General features: G+C 45.4%; 1 protein-coding gene across 1 annotated transcript; it reads left to right on the forward strand.

Annotated features, from left to right (window-relative positions):
- The first annotated feature begins 3088 nt into the window (after positions 1–3088).
- On the forward strand, positions 3089–17280 carry LOC138447852 (vomeronasal type-2 receptor 26-like). The gene is made up of 3 exons (XM_069604332.1): positions 3089–3169; positions 3257–3380; positions 16175–17280. The coding sequence occupies exons 1-3, from the start codon at positions 3089–3091 to the stop codon at positions 17077–17079; spliced, it is 1110 nt and encodes a 369-aa protein (XP_069460433.1). The 3' UTR covers positions 17080–17280.
- Positions 17281–17702: the final 422 nt, after the last annotated feature.

Raw genomic sequence — 17702 nt, forward strand, 5'->3', positions numbered from 1 at the left:
TTTGCTGCTGTATTGGGGGTAGTTGAGAAGGCTTTAGGCTTTGTGGTTGTGGTTAACCGTCTGAGTATGGCAATGTAGGTGGGTGGGGTGGGTTGCGAGATACGGGAGCATAGCCGCGCATTGCGGATGTTTGTGGGAAGGGGATTGTAGCTGATGGTGGGCTCTATAGTGCGAGCACGTAGTCTGGAGCTCCTGGTGGCCAAGTCTTGGTGTAGGAGGAGGCAGTGGGCAAGCTCCTTACCTCTGTGATGTTGCATGGTATTGTGGCAGATGGCAGACGAGCAGCGAAGAGCTGCAAAGAGGAGTGCAGGCCTTGTCCTCTGGCCTTCTCCTCGCGGCTTCGACTGGCGGTGAGCCCCGTCTCCCTTTATGGTGGGGGGGGTGGAGCCGGCAGGGCGGGAAGCCGTATCAGGCTGCGGGCTGCGGGCGGGAAGCGGCATCGATTCGGCTGGAGATTCGAAAGATGCTTTCCTGAAAGCATTGTGGGCGGTGGTCATGCCTTCCATGGTGGAGGCCTTTGCAATATGCGCCAGACGCGCTGAATCAGCTGGGGCTCCGAAATGGAGAATGTAGTCGGCAGACAGCTGATCGAGCACAGCTGATGGAGGCACTCGCAGCGGAGCTGCAAAGAGGAGTGCAGGCCTTGTCCTCTGGCCTTCTCCTCGCGGCTTCGCCTGGCGGTGAGCCCCGTCTCCCTTTATGGTGGGGGGGGTGGAGCCGGCAGGGCGGGAAGCCGTATCAGGCTGCGGGCTGCGGGCGGGAAGCGGCATCGATTCGGCGGGAGATTCGAAAGATGCTTTCCTGAAAGCATTGTGGGCGGTGGTCCTGCCTTCCATGGTGGAGGCCTTTGCAATATGCGCGAGACGCGCTGGATCAGCTGGGGCTCCGAAATGGAGATTGTAGTCGGCAGACAGCTGATCGAGCACAGCTGATGGAGGCACTCGCAGCGGAGCTGCAAAGAGGAGTGCAGGCCTTGTCCTCTGGCCTTCTCCTCGCTGTGTGGTGGTAGGTGCCTGTGGCCAGGAAGTGGAGCACAGACACTACCTTCAGTAGAGGGGGGATGGCGGTGCGTATTTCAATCAGGATGACAATGTCGTTGTGTTTTCATCTCCACAATGGTGGTGATGGTGTCCAGGTCCAGGCGGTACAGGGTGTGGAGCTGCTCAGGGGTTAGGTTGAAAGGACTGGCTCTGATGCAAGGGATTGGAGGCTGGCTGCGTGGTACCACTGGCTGCACTGGTGGGACTTGCTGCGCCTGTCTCACCCTCATTCACCTCCTGCATCTCCTCTGTGGTGCCTGTTGTAGTTGTTGCTCATGGTGTAGCAATGTAAACATGTCCTCCAGCCCCAATATCGCAACAGCAAGTGGGATCATTTTGGTGTGGTGTGTGGGTGTGCTCCTTTTGTGCTGGGCCAGACTACATTGCCTCCACCTGTGCTGATTGTGTGCACCTGTGGCAGTTGGCGGGTGATACGCGATGCTGGTGATACCGGCATCACGGTATCCCTTATTACTGCCTTCGTGATGCCGGTAGTTACATGTCTGCGTGACTTGTGATGTCCTCCTGTTAGCGGCATCTCGGTATTGCCAGCCCGCGTGCATGTGGTACGGGGGAACACGGTCTCAACGGTGGCGCTGATACCGGGTTGTCAACTCGTAATAGGCCGGAGCGGTATGCGATGCCGGTATTCCCTTACCGGCATCATTTTCCATTACCGCGAATCTCGTAATGAGGCCCAGTGTCTTTCAGAAGGTCAGAGCTTTTTCCGCAAGAAGTCATTCAAAAGGATTGATGTTTAAATTGCAGCAAAGACTGCGGGGGTCATTACGAGGTGGGCGGTAAGGGATTACGGTACCGTTATTGCTGCCTTCCCCCTTCCCATTGAACCTTATGTGGGCTCAAATGGGAATGGGCAATGGCTCTGGTGAATGGGAAATTACCGGTCCCGCCGACCTCGGCATGGACCGGTAATTGCTCCATCCAACAGACCGGAGTCGGAACGATTTTAGAGGCAGCCATGGCGCTAATGGCGCCATGGCTACCTCCAACCTCGTAATGACCCCTAAATGTTTGCAGTGGTTGTACCAGTCTTTCTCAAATCGGAAGCAACTGTTAGCTGGTAAACACATGTAATCGTTCAAAGGCACTCACTGCAGAGCTGTGAAGGACTAGTCGCATACATTTACATGTATGCACCGTCGAACCCGTGCTCATTTAAATGATGTTAGAGTAATGAATTGAAGAGGCATGCATTGGTTGGCAGCATGCCTGACTGTCCTCCCAATTCTGACCGGGAGTCTTCAAAGTGAAGGCCTGCGCCTTATTGTAACATTGCCAACCTCAGTTACTCAGGGCATGCAGGCACAACCTTGTGTCTGACTCGTTCCTAGAGATGTAGGCCTTCCCAATGCATAGATGCCTGCCATTAACTTTCCTTATTGTAACATTGCACACTTCACTGACAATCATTTTACAGACCTCGGAAAGAATGCAGGCCCACTGTGAGCTATCTGCCCTGGAACCACACAGTGCCTAACAGCTATCCTTCTGTAGAGTTGTTCATTCATGAGAACCATTTACAGGGTCACAACCCTCTACTTCTCTTGAAACCCGTCCATCCAAGCTCCTTCCTTCCTCTTCCTCCCCGACCTCTTCTCTCTCTTCTCACAGCATTTCCTCTCTTTGAGACATCCTTTCAATGCCTGTTTTACCCCAAATCCTGGCTACGAAAAATGCACACAGAGGATTCATGGCGTCGTAAATAAATTCAGGCATAGTCAGGTTTTAAGAGATATTTTCTATTGGACTAAGAACAAACCAGAATCAGATTTTGGAGTTTGTGGGATCCTTGGAACTACTTTTTAAAAAAAGGTTGTGAATGCCTGGGCGCTCATTAGGAGTTCCCTGGTACGGAAAAGTTCAGGTTATTCCCTTACCGGCAAATAAATGCCGGAATCACTGGCACCGGTACTACTGCATGGACTCCATGGGATGGGAACTTACTGGCGTCTGCGCCACCCATAATGTCCTTGTAATACCGGGATATCAGGTGGCGGAAATGGTAAGGCAGTTTTGCTGGTATCCCGATGGAATTTCCACTGGGATCCCAGCAACGCAGTAAGGACGGCCATAGTGTCAGTAGTGAAATCCTTCAAGGTAAGCGGCAGGTAACATATACCCTTGCAATGCACTAATGCTGTTTCATCACATTCTTCACACAGGCTAACACTCCATCCTTTTGGTTTATGTTCCAGGTGCCTCAGTCTGTCTGCAGTACCAGCTGTTCTCCTGGGTTCCGAAAGGCCCCGCTACAAGGACGGCCCAGCTGCTGCTATGACTGCGTCCCATGTGACGATGGCGAGATCACCAATGAGACTGGTAGGAATGAAGCATTAAGATCATTTATTATGACAGTCCAAGCACGCTCTCTGTCAGGCAAGATCATTCTGCCACATCATTTGGCTTTAATTCTACTGTTTAAAAAGTAGTATTATGGGCCATCAGGACTGTTGCAAAAACACCATGTTCCATGAGCCGTAACGTAAATGAAAAGCGTAAAAGCCTTCAATAAGGCTTTAACGACTTCCGTTCATGCCGCAGCTCATTTTCGTTCATTTGTATGGCGGAGAAGAGGGGAGAGGAGAAACCCAACTTGCATTTCCGACGTCTCTCTCCCTCTACACCATAGAAAATGCTCCAGCATTTGCGCCGACATGGATTTTCATGCCTGCGCAAATGCTGGAGATCCCTATTTGGTATATGTACCAGCTTGAAGCAGGCGGACTCCATAGGGATCCATTGAGCACACTACCTGTCATGCTCGCATTGGCAGGCAACATTTCAAATTACAATAAAATCCTGCCAGACATTCTCGCATGTTGGATGGGCTATAAGTGTGATTGTCAAGACTGCTTACCCTGCTTGCAGGGTAATGTGAGGAACTCATTGTGAAAACAACTAAGACAGACACATGTTCATAATTCAAGGGTGTTTATTGAACAATGAATTCTGTATGCAGGTTGGAAAAACGCCTATTCTAAACCTAAAACTAAGATGGGAGCAAGCGTCAACCATCACATGAAAATAAAGGCAGTCGTATTGGTGTCATGTTAAATAAAAGGGCCTATACTGAGAAACCTTGCAACTAATACAAAAAAGGGTGTGGACTAGTTCTCAAGAAAGGAAAGAAGTATTCTCAAATAAAATGTCAGGATGCAGTGGCTTGGGTCTCCCTTCCCCAGGTTTTGCACATGGGGTGAGATGGGAGCTTGGAGCACAGTACGGTCTATGGCTTCTCCCGCACAAAACGACAATTCCAATGGCAGCTCTCAGGACCGTCGATGGCCAAGTCTCATTTCCTTGAAAGTCTATTGCCTTCGAGGATTCGAGGTACTCAACTAACAAAACAAAAGTTGCTTTTAACAAATGAAAGTTCCTTTCCAAGGTTCGCCGGGTTATGGGTTCAACCCTGGGTTCCCCTCTTCTAGGCGCTCACCAATCACAATTGTTAACCACAATTCGTATAGGGTGACGACTTCACCCCTGGGTCCCCCTCTTCTGGGTGCTGACACTTCTTTATTGTTTACCACAATTTTACGTATCAGTTCTTTTCTTCTGATCAATGGGGGAGAGCTTCGCCCCTGGATCTTCCTCTGCCGTGCTCAGACCCCTCTTGACTGTTAATGCTTGGGTGATGGCTTCACCCCTGGGTCTCCCTCCGTCGGGCTCCGAACCCTCTCAAATTTCTTTAGTGGGATTCACTTTCCTTTGTTTCTCAATGTCTTTTCAAACAGTTCATAGTAGACATCCGTCGGGGGGGCGGGGTTCACTTCTGTCAACACACTGTTTCTCTGGACTTTAGACTTTGCCCCTCTCATCAGCATCCCTCAGTCAGTCTCACTCTTGCCAGCTTCACATTCACTTGAATTTGCGGGATTCACGTCCCTTGCTTTCTCATAGTTTATAGATCAAAGTCTTTCGATTGTACAGAGATTTTGCTTGACCCTCAGTATGAGCACTTTGACCTATTCCGCTGACTCTCCTATGGGCTTCTGGTATCTGTAGTTTTTCTCATTTGGGGTTCGACAGAGTCTCTCGAGATAGAACCCATGTTGTGCTGGTTTCCCTCTGCAGATGGTCTCCCCTTCAACACTCGTTATAGTTCATTCACAGTTCCTCGACTCACTTCAAAACTTGCTACTTTGCAAATACCAATTAATACAGCTCGCGTCTTAACGGCTCTCCCTTCGACTCACCGGCTGTGATGTACCGCCTGACCATCCACTTCTTGGAGTCAAGGCCGGTACCGCGGTTGCGGGAGCTTCCCCCGCTCCTGCTTATCGCATAGTCTAGCCCTGTGTACCGTTGACATCTGCTGCAAGAAACTTGTGCTATTGTTCGCGGTCGTATGCTCTCTTCCACCAAGGTTCTGTGGGCCTGGGATGAAAAGGTCAATGTCACTTCTCTCCTCGCCACCCTCTTGAATCCTGCCACCTTTCTCCTTCTCTTCAACTGCCGTGCCTGCGTAGTTGTGCCGTCATGCTGTCTGCCATGCTCGCCTTGCTCGAACTCTGCTCTCTTATTCCACCTTTTATGCCTGTAGGGAAAGGAAAGGGGCGTCAGGTGTGTGTGATTCTGATTAATTGCCTGACTATGCCTGACCCTTGTGTCGGGACGTGTCATGTAAACAGCCCTGGTGTTAGCCCGTTCTCTTGTGTGTTGTGCAAAGGTGTTCGTGTTGGAAAATGTGACATTGAGATTGCGCAAGGGCAGGGGATGGGGTAGGGGAAAAGTGCAGGGGGGAAATGGGAGGGGGCAATGCAGTACATAGTATAACATTAAATATATAAAGACAATAAATAGAAGTGCAGCCAGCTAGTGGCAAGTGCAAGAGTAAGCACAGATGTCAGGTGACAAGTGCTAGTAGGGGCTGTAGGAATACAGAAACAATCCCCAAGTGCAAGGGTTGCCAGGAGGGCAGTGCAGGTATGCAAATGGCAGGTGGGGGGGCCTGGGCCTGCGATCGGAGGATAGCCAGGTAACCAGTGCAGTTTCAGATTCAGCTAGGAGATCAGCAGGGCAGAGGAGGAGAGAAAGCAGAAGCGAAGAGGAAGGTCTTGAGGTGTTTCTGGAACCAGAGATGGTTCTCCTCAAGTTTCAGAGAGGCATGGAGGCTGCTCCAGAGGGAGGCCCCAGCAAAAGAAAGAGATCTACCACCAACTCGCTGCTTGGAGAAGCGACTAACCCTGAGGGAGTTGGAAAGGATGACATTTAGGAAGAGACAGTTGAAGGTATTGAAGTCCCAGGCCCCAGAAGGGCTTGTGGACAATGCAGAGGGTTTTGAACTTAATCCTCGCCGTCACTGGCAGCAGTGCAGAGATTTACGTCCTGGAGAGATACGATCCCTGGGCTTGAGGCCAAGGACAAGTCTCGCAGTCCTGTTTTGGATGAGTTGCAGAGGGTGTCGAGTAGAGGCAGGCAGATTTAGAAAGAGGCTGTGGCAGTAGTCCAGACTGGAGAGAACCAGAGCTCTGGAGACAGTAAGCTTCTGGGCGAAATAGAGGAACGGAAGAATACCTCTGAGGATGTGCAACTGGTAGTGTGACTTCTTAGAGACGTCAGAGATATGAGGAGAGAAGGATCAGAAAGACGGGTTTGGTAGGGTTTGTAGGGTAAACAGGAATAGGTGAGATTGGAAAATGAACAAAAGGGATTGTGGGAATTGTAGTGTTTTATTTGAGCCTGTTCGGAGTATGGGAATAAATCATCAGAGGGACGTGGAAAATAACGGTTGGAATCATTCAAGTAGGAATTAGAAAAGCAAGGATTCTGGCATAGGTAGTTTCTGGGAGCAAAGGAAATTGGTATCCTAGGGGATTGGTTATATATGGAGGGGTTGTTGGGTTTCAGAAGAGGACGTTTATTGGATTGAAAAGAGGTCAATTTGGTACAACCTATACAGGCTTCACAGACTTCGTCTTCCTCGTCCCTCTCTTTTGGATAATACTGCGTTTTACCTGGGGTATCCCCTAAGTATGGCCCGGGTTCCCCTACCCAGGTGATTCTCCCTCACTCATCCACCCCCAGGGTTGTGATCTGAGAGCACCAGCCCTTCCCAGGCCACCTGAATAAGGGATTCCTGAAGTTTTATTGGGAGAATACCCTCAGGTTTCTCACAGTAAGCAGTGTTCACAATTGAAATTAAACCCTAGGTCGATTTAGATAAAGACAAGGCCATGGTTAGTACACAGGAATAGACAAGCAGGGACAGAGAACGACACAAGAAGAGGGGCAATGAAACATGGAAAGAATGTGCCAAAGCAAGAAACAGGGGCCTGTTGTGATCCCACTAGAAGAACCAAATCTGGAAGAACCAAATGTAAAGCCACGCTTGTAAAGCCGCAATACATTACAGCTTTGGCAGGTAACATTGGTTCCATGGCTGACAGCCTTTCTACTAGACCAGAAATGTACAACCTTTGGCTCTCCAGATAATTCCCATTTGTCCTAAAGAGCCTCATCAATATTGAGTGATCATAGGAGTCATAGTTCAAGACATCTGGAGAGCTGCAGGTTGTAGACCCCTGCACTAGCCTTACCTGGCGGAAGTAAATGCTGGTACGATGCGTTCAGGTCAGTTCTCAACCTGCAAGTCATTATTCTGAATGATGGCGTTAAGGCAGCCTGGGAAACCCCAATTTACACAGAGGATCAGGAACCAGAAAATACTGGACTCAGTAATGGAAATAGACAAAGTGAAGGGCAAACCCAGCTTTATTAACCACAAAATAAAGCATGGACAGCATACACGCATAAAATGACGTCGCTCTCAGCGAGCTTATCAAAAACAGTTGCTTTAATGCTACAAATGTGACACCATTACATAATATCAGTTTAAAACTCTTACAGAGAATGAGGATTGGATAATAATAGTGGCTACATATGCATTCTATAGGGGTTAAAGTTCTGATTGGGTAATGCTTGTCTGATGGCTCCTTTTGAGACCACCTCTTAATTGATAACGGTACAAAGACAAATGTGCCTATTTCACAGTTGTGTTTTATAATGCAAACCCCCATTGGAAAATGTTCTGTGAATTAGGCCCGTAATCTCTGCAATTAACAATTGGTTGGCATAATACGTAATGGGTGGCCAACATTAGGGGTTTAATTGGTTGGCTTTCCACTGAACAACCTTGGGCAACTGACAGGTTGTCAAGACATGAGCTAGACAGGAGTAGGGGGAGAGCGGTCCATGGGCTGCTTTCCCTTCAATCAAACAAAATACCATCCCTCATTCCTAGGCCATGAGCCAGGGTGATTTCTTTGTATTCAGCCTTGTGTGGTGCCTCGTGTCTGGGAATATTTGTGAGGAGTACATCCTATCTGTGTTTGTTGCTAATGAATAGACTGTGTTCTTCAGTTATGGGTAACGTGTGATGAGACTACATCTGGAATTATTTCACTCTGCCTTTATTGGAATTTTAGCTAATAATAGTGCAAGTGTTATGGTTCCTTTTACCACTGAGGACACTCTTGAGTTAATCATTGTGGGGTCTTTTTAGGTTTACAGTTCGCTCGCACCTGGCATTAAGAAGACTGGTTGGTCTTTTAATTAATTTAGGAATTAATGGATTTCATCTTGGGAATCATTACCTCGTGCTCTCACTGTAACATTCCTATGCTCCCTTTATCATGGTAACCTTGGTTTGGGTTGTTGGCTACTGTCTAAGCTCTGCACAGACCTATATTTTTGTAATTTCAGAACTTTCAGTGCTCATGAAGTCTTGAGGCCTTTCATTTACTAAGAAGCATGTTGCGGCTTCCATTTCGGAAAATATGGGGGCCCATTACTCTTGCGAGTCTATGCTAGTGAGCTATTGTCACACTGCATTTATGTTGCATTCAGCTTCTACCCTGCTAATGTTAGTGTTCTTCATATCTTATGGATGCCATGTTAATATTCTTCATGTATAAATGCATATATTACCTAGTGTTTGCGTTCTCCATGTTGAGTGCACATTTGCTTCATGTCTAATGCGTGCACATGTGTTGTTTCGTTGTCAGTTTGTTTATTGTTGACATCTTTAGCTTAGATTGTGCCCATCTCCTGTTGTACCTGCCTGGGATATGGGAGGTACGGTTGCCTTAGTGAGTAACGTTTCTCACCTATACGGTATTGGACTGTGGGATGGGGAGTAGCTATTGATGACATATACATCTGTCTCCCAACAATGGCATGGTCAACACAGCCATTCATACCGCAAATGGGCAACATAGGCTTCAGTAAAAATAATATGTATAGTTAGATTGCTAAAAAAAAGTGTACAAAAATGTATAGGATTGGATTACAAAATTATTAATAAACAGGGAAACCCCAATGAAAAATGCTTTGAAAACCCTGGTATTGTACAAAATTACCTACTCCCAAAAGTTCGACCCCAAAGGTTCAACCCCAATTTTCCACACATATATATGTGGGGGGGGTAAAGTGAATAAAAAATGTATAGGGGTAAGGTGGGGGAGGCTGTGGGTGGTCTCCCCCCACATATATATTTGCAGAAAAATGAAGAAAAAAAACAACCAAATAAAACAGACTTTTGGGAGTCGAACTTTTCGGGTTCGGTAAAATCACATATATCCGAAAACCCGGACCATAGAGTCTTATTTCTAGGCATGCTTACATATGATAATAAAGGCACTTAGACGACCCATATTATCTCATAAATGTTACATTTATTGGCTCCTTTTCAAAGACATAAACTACCAATGACTGGTAGGTGCAGAAATTCATAGAGTCATATTTCTGGATATGTTTCATTACAGACAATAGAAGTTGTTAATCAGCCCTGGAATTCTTTAATAGCTCAGTTTTCTGTACCTTGCCTTGAAAATCTTTGAGCATAAATACTTCACATCACATGACCCACCCATCTGAATCTACACATGAGTGTTTCCCTTTTTCGATGGTAACTGAAGATTGGCACATGTTAAGAACCCTATGCTGTACAGAAGCGTGAGGTGCAGGTCTGAGTCAAGCAGCGCTCTAATACTGGCGTGCCTCCAGCTATCGATGGTGCCATCGACAGACAAATTAGGAAACCCTAACTGGAAATAGGGTTATATAAATCGGCAGACAAAATACACTTGACAGTAGTTATCAATGCAAATGAAATGAGCAAGACTGAAAGTAGTTCCGTACAAGTCTACACATAACACTTTGTAAAACCGGATGTGTTGCGGTTGACCCCTCTCAAAGCAGGATAGTGAACACACCTGCAAGTTCACTAACCAGTACTCTGCTCTGCAACCACAGTGTTCCAGGAAAATGGCCTGTGCTCAGAATTTGCAACACAAGGGTACCACACCTTTCAAATCTGGTGATTGAAGTTCAAGGTGTAAACAAGCAGAACCGCCTCAGGATGCTGGTGGTCTAGACCAGGGCCATAGACTTTAGAAGGGCTAACCTGATAGCTTTTCCATCCCCCAAACAGGGATCCAAATGCTTTTCCCCCCCATGCATTTCACTGAGACAGGCTCCTTAATGACCAATCTCGGTGTAATGTGTTTCCAACAACCACGTGATTGCTGACAGCCTGTCATACAATAGTGTTGAGGGCAGACTCCTGACACTAGTGTATGCAAAGGGGCTTGATAGTGCATCTTTGCTCTATTGTCCAGCCCCTTCTTAAGTTCTTAGGTCACCTTTATGAATAATGTGAACTGAGCATTTCAGCAAGTTTATTTATTTATTTATTTATTTATTTATTTATTTATAAGGCACCTAAAGCCCGCAGGCATCGGAGCGGCACAACAAAAAATATACTTACAACATGTAACATCAAAACATAACATACAAAATAACAATAGAGCACCTTGACACAATGGAAGTAACGAAACAGAATATTTCAAAAGCACCTTCTCATCGAGAGAGACATGATTTCATGTTAGTCAACTATGAGTTTTAACAGTGGTCGAAGTGGGCGGGAGCGGTCGGAGCGATGCTCCTCTCCTTCTTTTAATTACCTTTTAGCATTCCTATACTTTTATTTTAAAAAGAAACCGTTCTGGAACGGTTTCTTTTTAAAATAAAAGTGTAGGAAGAAGTTGAAACTTGCACTTTCAGTGCACTGCACAGGACGTTTCCTTAAAGGGCAGGCACATGTGTTTTGTGTTTTTTATTATGCGTGGGTGGGGGCGCCGCATTGGGGTCTGTGGGGAGAGGTGCAGGCCAGTAGGACACATAGTTTCACTACTTCTTTTCATACTCTTCGAGCACTGGTTTTAAATTTGATGAACCTCTGGGAAAATAATTACAATCTCTGAGGTAGCTAGGTAAATTGCTGGACCCACATCCAACCAGGACACAGTGCCTGTTTTCCTGGGTACAAAACTCATCGATTTCCACCCTCTGCAAACATTTCAAATCTATTTGCCTTACAACCCCTGGACCAGTTCGTTGACGGAGCCAGGCCAGAACCTTATTCTTTAACGCTTGTCTGGGTTCTTTCCCAATTGGTTTTTCTATATTGGTGATATTGAAGTTCCTTTTGTCCACAACACCATTTCTGATGGTCTTGTCACCAGGCAGTGGCATAAAGGACTTCCTAACCCGAAAGTTTTTTGGAATGGGTATTTATTGACCTTTTCCAGGGTGACCCACAATACCGATGTCTGACTTAGATTTCCAGGGGGCCATCAATGGAGGTTTGTGAGGAGGACTTGCCCTAACCTCTTCTCCAAAGGATGGAGCAGCATATCCTGGTGCGGATCCAAGGCCATTGATAGGAGCCTGGTCATCACATGTTAGCAATATGGAAGATCGAGCTCGGTCCCCCTCCCTTGATAGAGGAACCGGCCAGGCCGTTGTATCAAGGGGGGCCAGATACTGATACATCAATGGAGAGGGTATGGGGACAGTTTGACAAGATACATCCACCTTCATAGTGATATAATTCCCCACACAATTGCCTGCGGAATCCATTCAATTACTAAACTCATTAAAATGTTGACACAAGTTCAGTTGGTTAATGATGTTAGCCTTAACCATGATCCATTGATCTGGGGTAATCTGCTCTTGGGGATCAACCACTGATGTGGCCGCAACAATCAGCACAGGATTAGCTTGGGATTGAAGATCATTCTTAGGCTTTTCTAGATCTAGGGTAAGGGTTGTGGACAAGGATGACAAAAAGGATTTCCCATCGTTGGCTGAAGCAATTCCAATAACAGTAGTCTCGTCATTAGTCGAGGTTACAGATTGACGACCTTCTTTGCCTGTTTGCTTTTCTCAAAATCCCCAGCGTTGTTCAGATTAAACATTGGGGGCAAGTCCGTCCTTTCAGGATAAATCCTTTGCCTTCTACGTAGGCTAAGGGCCTGCACCTCAGACAGTCTATCTCTTTTCAAAGATGAGGAGGGTGTGGGAGTGGTGACCAAGGGCTAAAAATTCAGAATATCCTGACTCAGTGTCCGGGCCCCCAACATGAGGTTCCCTCGCAAGAGTGTAGGGGGGGGACCATAGGAGTGGAGGGAGTAGACTCCACATCTCTGCCCATGCTCCCAGCTGGAAAAGCTACTGGGGAAACGGACAGGGCAGCGGACGCCTCCCTTGTAATGACTTGCCTGGGGGAGGTCAGGGAGATTGTGTCAGAGGTCACGGTCAATAGAGCCATCCTCTTTTTTTCCAATCTCTTTGCAGAGCCCTTTTTCCCTTTTTTCATCCTGGAGTGCAGGAACTCCAATGGGGGAAATAAGTACTTAGTAAGTACACTATTAACAGTCGGTCCGTCCACTTACAAGTGGGTGAAACGGTAAAATGCCAATGTAGAGAGGATTTAGACAAAAACTCACTGTACTCATTGTAAAGATGGCCGGTAAAAACAAAAGCTCACAAAAACAACATGGATATGCCACTAAAAGCCGGCACTCTGTGTACTAACCAGTTTTCATGCTCAAGATCATGGTGCATGCTACACTGCTTCTCCTCCACGCTGTCTGATCGACCACCAGCTCCACCACCAGCAACGAGCAGCAGCCCGCATTCTCTCTGAAGGAACGCCAAGCTCATTTGACAAGCTTAGAGGAAAGAACCTAGAAGTGGATGGGGAAGAGCATCAAGCCACGCTGCATGTAGAGAGGCATCTGGAGGGGTGTAGAGGGCAATGAACCCAAATGGAAGGAACGCTCAATCTGCGCTCCTTTAATTTGTGCTCATGTTTGAGAATGTGCCCATTGGGTCCCTGCTGGGGATGGAACAAGTTGCTTTACATTTTTTATTAATTTTAAAATGACTGGTCTCCTCCAACATTTAATAGTATGGCAAAACAATCTTTATAAAAACTAAAACCAAATAGTCAATTTAATAAAACATAACTCGGCAGGACATAGTCGATAGCCTTTCAGCCTGTAACCAACTGCATTGCGTGCGCTTCATTCATGCCCAGAGTCATGCCACTGTGGCGCCTTTATATCCGCAAGTCTGCTTTAATAATGGAAGCTGGCCAATCAGACGTGGTAGACAAACAACCCCTGAGATTTGCCATGCCCCCTTCTCCTCAGCATTAGCAGAGCCCTCTTGTCACCTCTGTGCTGATATATGATGGGTAGAAGGAAACAGAGTTGCCCACTGCCTTGGAAGAAGATCCCCTATCCCAGCCCAAACTCCTTGCGCTACTCCACAGGTAGGTCAAATTATATCATGGAATCCGTCCAATAAGGGTTCAGTGCTGAATGGCACTATTGCGGTTTGACACCCCCTCGTACTCAGCTCTTCTAGGGCCCAGACCCCTTTGGTCTCCACCGTTCTGATATTTGATGGGGATTAGGGAGGTACTACAGGAGCCAGCTGCCTTGTAAAGGGAGGCCCCCATCAAAAATTACATAGGGGCACTAGGCAAGGTTGTCCATTGTCCCCATTGTTGTTTGTCCTAGCCATTGAACCGCTGGCTATTGCATTGAGATGTGATTTGAATTTGCAAGGTGTTTCCTTTCACGGTGTTGAACAGAAGATTTGGTTCTACGCAGATGATCTTTTATTAGTTTTGAGGAACTTGGATTTGTCTTTGCATTCGTTGATGAACACACTTAATTGGTTTCATGAAGTGGCTGGATATAAGATTAACTGGTCTAAATTGGAGGTAATGCCGGTGACTGCACATTGTGATAAGTCTTTGGTGGTGGGATTTGGATTTCAATGGTGTGAGAAAAAACTGAAGTACTTGGGGGTTTGGTTGACTCCGGATGTCAGTGTTATGGTTGAAGAGAACATGGGTATGGTTTGTAAGGAACTAAAATTGAACGTCCAAAGGTGGTCGGTATTGCATCTATCTCTGTGGGGTAAGGTAAATGCGCTAAAGATGAATGCTGCACCAAAAATTAATTATATTCTGAGTATGCTTCCCCTGAAAATTGGTCAATCTTTTTGGAAGTTGATTGATACCACTCTCCAGTCCTTTCTTTGGGATGAGAAACCGCCAAGACTGAAGCTTTGGAAACTCCAGCTTCTGGTTGAGAAGGGGGGACTAGGTGTCCCAAATTTTAAGGCATATCATTTGGCCTTCTCGTGCGAATTCTTTTTTCCTTTTTTGAAGGATTCTCCTAGTGTGTGGGCGATGGCAGAGGCAAGTGTGATGGGCCCACTCGCCCCAAGAGCGATATTCACGACTGTTAGCAAACATGGTAGTAGATGCCCCTTGACGGAGTTTCTAAGAGATGTTTGGAAGAATATCTATGATATGTGTGGCTCAGTTGCTCTGAAATCGCCTGATGCATCTCTGTGGTTGAATAAAGCTATAATGGACAATGGCAAGTTGTTGTTTTGGCCGTAGTGTTTTCTTGGCGGAATTCAATGGATTAGTGATGTTTTTAAAGATGGAAAATGGATTGACTTTGCTGAGTTAAGTGCTACTTTTACTTTTGAAAATGTTTCTATCTCGGACTTCAGGAAATTGAAGAGATGTATTGGTGAAGTGCATTGTGACGGGGATGTGAATGTTGAACTTTTCACTACTGGCGTTCAGTCACTTGCGAGTAGGGTTTATCATTGAATTGTATTGAATTATAAGGAGAATACTGAATTACTTAATGAATGGAGCAGAAGAGTGGGTTGTGAAATCACTTCTGACCTGTGGCTTGTGATGTGTGCGAATGTGAAGCTTTGTTCGATAAGTTTGACTGAACGTTCGAGACAAATTAAAATTCTCAATAGAGTTTATTGGAGCCCGGAAAGGCTTAAAAATAGAGGTTTGTCTGATTCTGATGTTTGTTGGTGTTGCTGGAGTGAGAAAGGCGGTATGGAACATTTGCTGTGGGACTGTGTGAGGGTTCGTGGTTTTTGGCATGAGGTTTGTATTATTTGTCTCGGGGTTCTGAACCAAAATGTTGACTTGGATTTTAAGACTATGGTGCTAGGCTGCGATGATTTACTTGACGACCTTTCACTATCGGAAAATACATTTTTGTTCAGAGGTGCTTCTATTTGCAAAAAAATGATTTTGAGGAGTTGGAAATCGTGTGTCTCACCAATATTGGAGGATTGGATTACAGAAATGAACTGCTTAGCGAATATTGAGAAATTTATATACAGAAAAATGGGAAAACTGAGTTTATATACAAAGGTCTGGGGAGCTTTCTTGAGTAGGTACTAGTTCATCGTTAAATTGTATATTTAAGTTTATTTTTATTTTTTCTTTCTTTTTCTTTTCCTACATGTTTATATCCTTTATGCTGTGTTATGATACTTTGTGATTTATTGTTCAGTCCTGTTCTAATTACTAAAATCAAAATAAAGAATTAAAAAAAAAAAATCACAATCCCAAACCTCTTTGTGGTGCTCCAGAAACAAATCTGAATTTGTAATGGAAGTAACTACTTGAATGGCAGGAGCCAGTAAACCCTCCAGGTAACCTCTTGTACATAGATATTTGACGGCAAACGATAATAGTGATGTTTTGTTTGTGCTTCATACTATTTTTGAGAACCTGAATCGTATGTGACCATGCAGACAGGTCAATAAACAGAGATGTGATGCAATGTTTTTAATACGTTTCTTCGTCGTTGTGAATCTGACATGATTGAGGGTTTGGATGTTGTATTTTGTATTACATTGCTTATTTGTTATGTCAATAGTTTCTTCAAAGGAAAATAGACAACTTTCTGTGTTATTATTCACAGATGCAGTTTCCTGTATTAAATGCAGAGATGAGGAGTGGTCCAATGGGAGAAGAGACATGTGCATCCCCAGGATTGTGGAATTCTTGTCGTACGAGGAGCCGCTGGGCGAGGTACTGTATTCCCTCTCTGTGCTCTTGACTTTACTGACTATTTCCACCTTTTCTATCTTTGTCAGGCACAGGGACACACCGATAGTGAAAGCCAACAACAGGGAGCTCAGTTATCTCCTCCTGGGGTCCCTCCTCTTCTGCTTCCTCTGCTCCTTCATGTTTATTGGACGCCCCAGAAAGTGGACCTGCATGTTTCGTCAAATGTCCTTTGGGCTTATTTTCGCATTCAGCATCTCCTGTGTTTTGGGTAAAACAGTCATGGTTATCATTGCCTTCAGGGCCACCAAGCCGAACAGCCGGTTGAAGAAATGGGTCAGCTCTCGGACACCCACCTACCTTGTCCTGTGCTGTTTGATGTTCCAGCTCGTTTTATGCATAATCTGGTTAGGCTCTGATCCGCCCTTTTCAGGCTTCAGCGCGATGGGCATGAAAATCATCATCCAGTGCTATGAGGGGTCTATAGTCTTATTCTACTGCATGCTGGGATACCTGGGCTTCTTGGCTGGAACCAGTTTCATCGTTGCCTTCTTATCAAGGAAACTTCCAGACAGCTTCAATGAAGCCAAGTACATCACCTTCAGTCTGCTGGTGTTCCTGAGCGTGTGGCTTTCTTTCATCCCAGCCTACCTCAGCACGCAAGGGAAATACATGGTGGCCGTGGAGATCTTTGCTATCTTGGCTTCCAGTTTTGGCCTGTTATCATGCATATTTTTTCCTAAAGTTTTTATTATTCTTCTAAGACCTGATATGAACACAAAAAGTCACCTGCTTGCTAAAATGTCTATCAAAGATTAATTCAAGATTAATTCAACTACATTGGACATTTCACCATAACAATACTGTACAGTCTTGCTATCACCACTAAAACGCTTTGTCACACATTCCACTTTAAAACAGTATCAACGAGAGTTGGAATGTCAGCGAAATAAATGTATCAGAATTATGGTACACTTCTGCACATGGAAAGCATCTGGAAATGTATCTAGTGAGTGAGTGAGTGAGGGAGTGAGTGTTGAAGTATTATTTATTGTGAATTATATGAGCACAACAAGCAAAGTATTTTGTTTTAGAGGGCTTCTATTAAACAGCCGGGGAACCAAAACCAGAGGAACATGCATTACAAGTTTGATGTGAGGGCATTGTAGAAACAAACAGAAAATATATTAGCTAAAAGCATTTCATTATGAATTAAATACATTGTGTTCCTGAGTGCCTGGAAGTGATAGGAAGTAGAGCCTTGTATGGCAAGTCCCTTTTGTTTTATTAATAAAAGGAATCCAAAGAGCCAAACAATCCGATGCGCGAGATATGAGAAAAACCAAAATGTATTTTAACTGACAAGGGAGGGAAATATCTAACAGACATTAAAATTCTAGTAGAGTGAATACATGGTTATATTGTGGTTACAGAAAGCAAAA

The sequence above is a fragment of the Ambystoma mexicanum genome, chromosome 1p (assembly GCF_040938575.1).
Source record: "Ambystoma mexicanum isolate Mex_15411 chromosome 1p, UKY_AmexF1_1, whole genome shotgun sequence".
NCBI classification, from domain to species: Eukaryota; Metazoa; Chordata; class Amphibia; order Caudata; family Ambystomatidae; genus Ambystoma; species Ambystoma mexicanum.

What these genes read in the sequence shown, in the direction of transcription:
- LOC138447852 (XM_069604332.1), top strand. Translation starts at nt 3,089, where the DNA reads ATGGAATTTCCACTGGGATCCCAGCAACGCAGTAAGGACGGCCATAGT. An exon ending in TCCTTCAAGGTAAGCGGCAG is followed by an intron (nt 3,170 to 3,256) that starts GTAACATATACC and finishes TTTATGTTCCAG; the next exon opens with GTGCCTCAGTCTGTCTGCAG. An exon ending in CGAGATCACCAATGAGACTG is followed by an intron (nt 3,381 to 16,174) that starts GTAGGAATGAAG and finishes TATTATTCACAG; the next exon opens with ATGCAGTTTCCTGTATTAAA.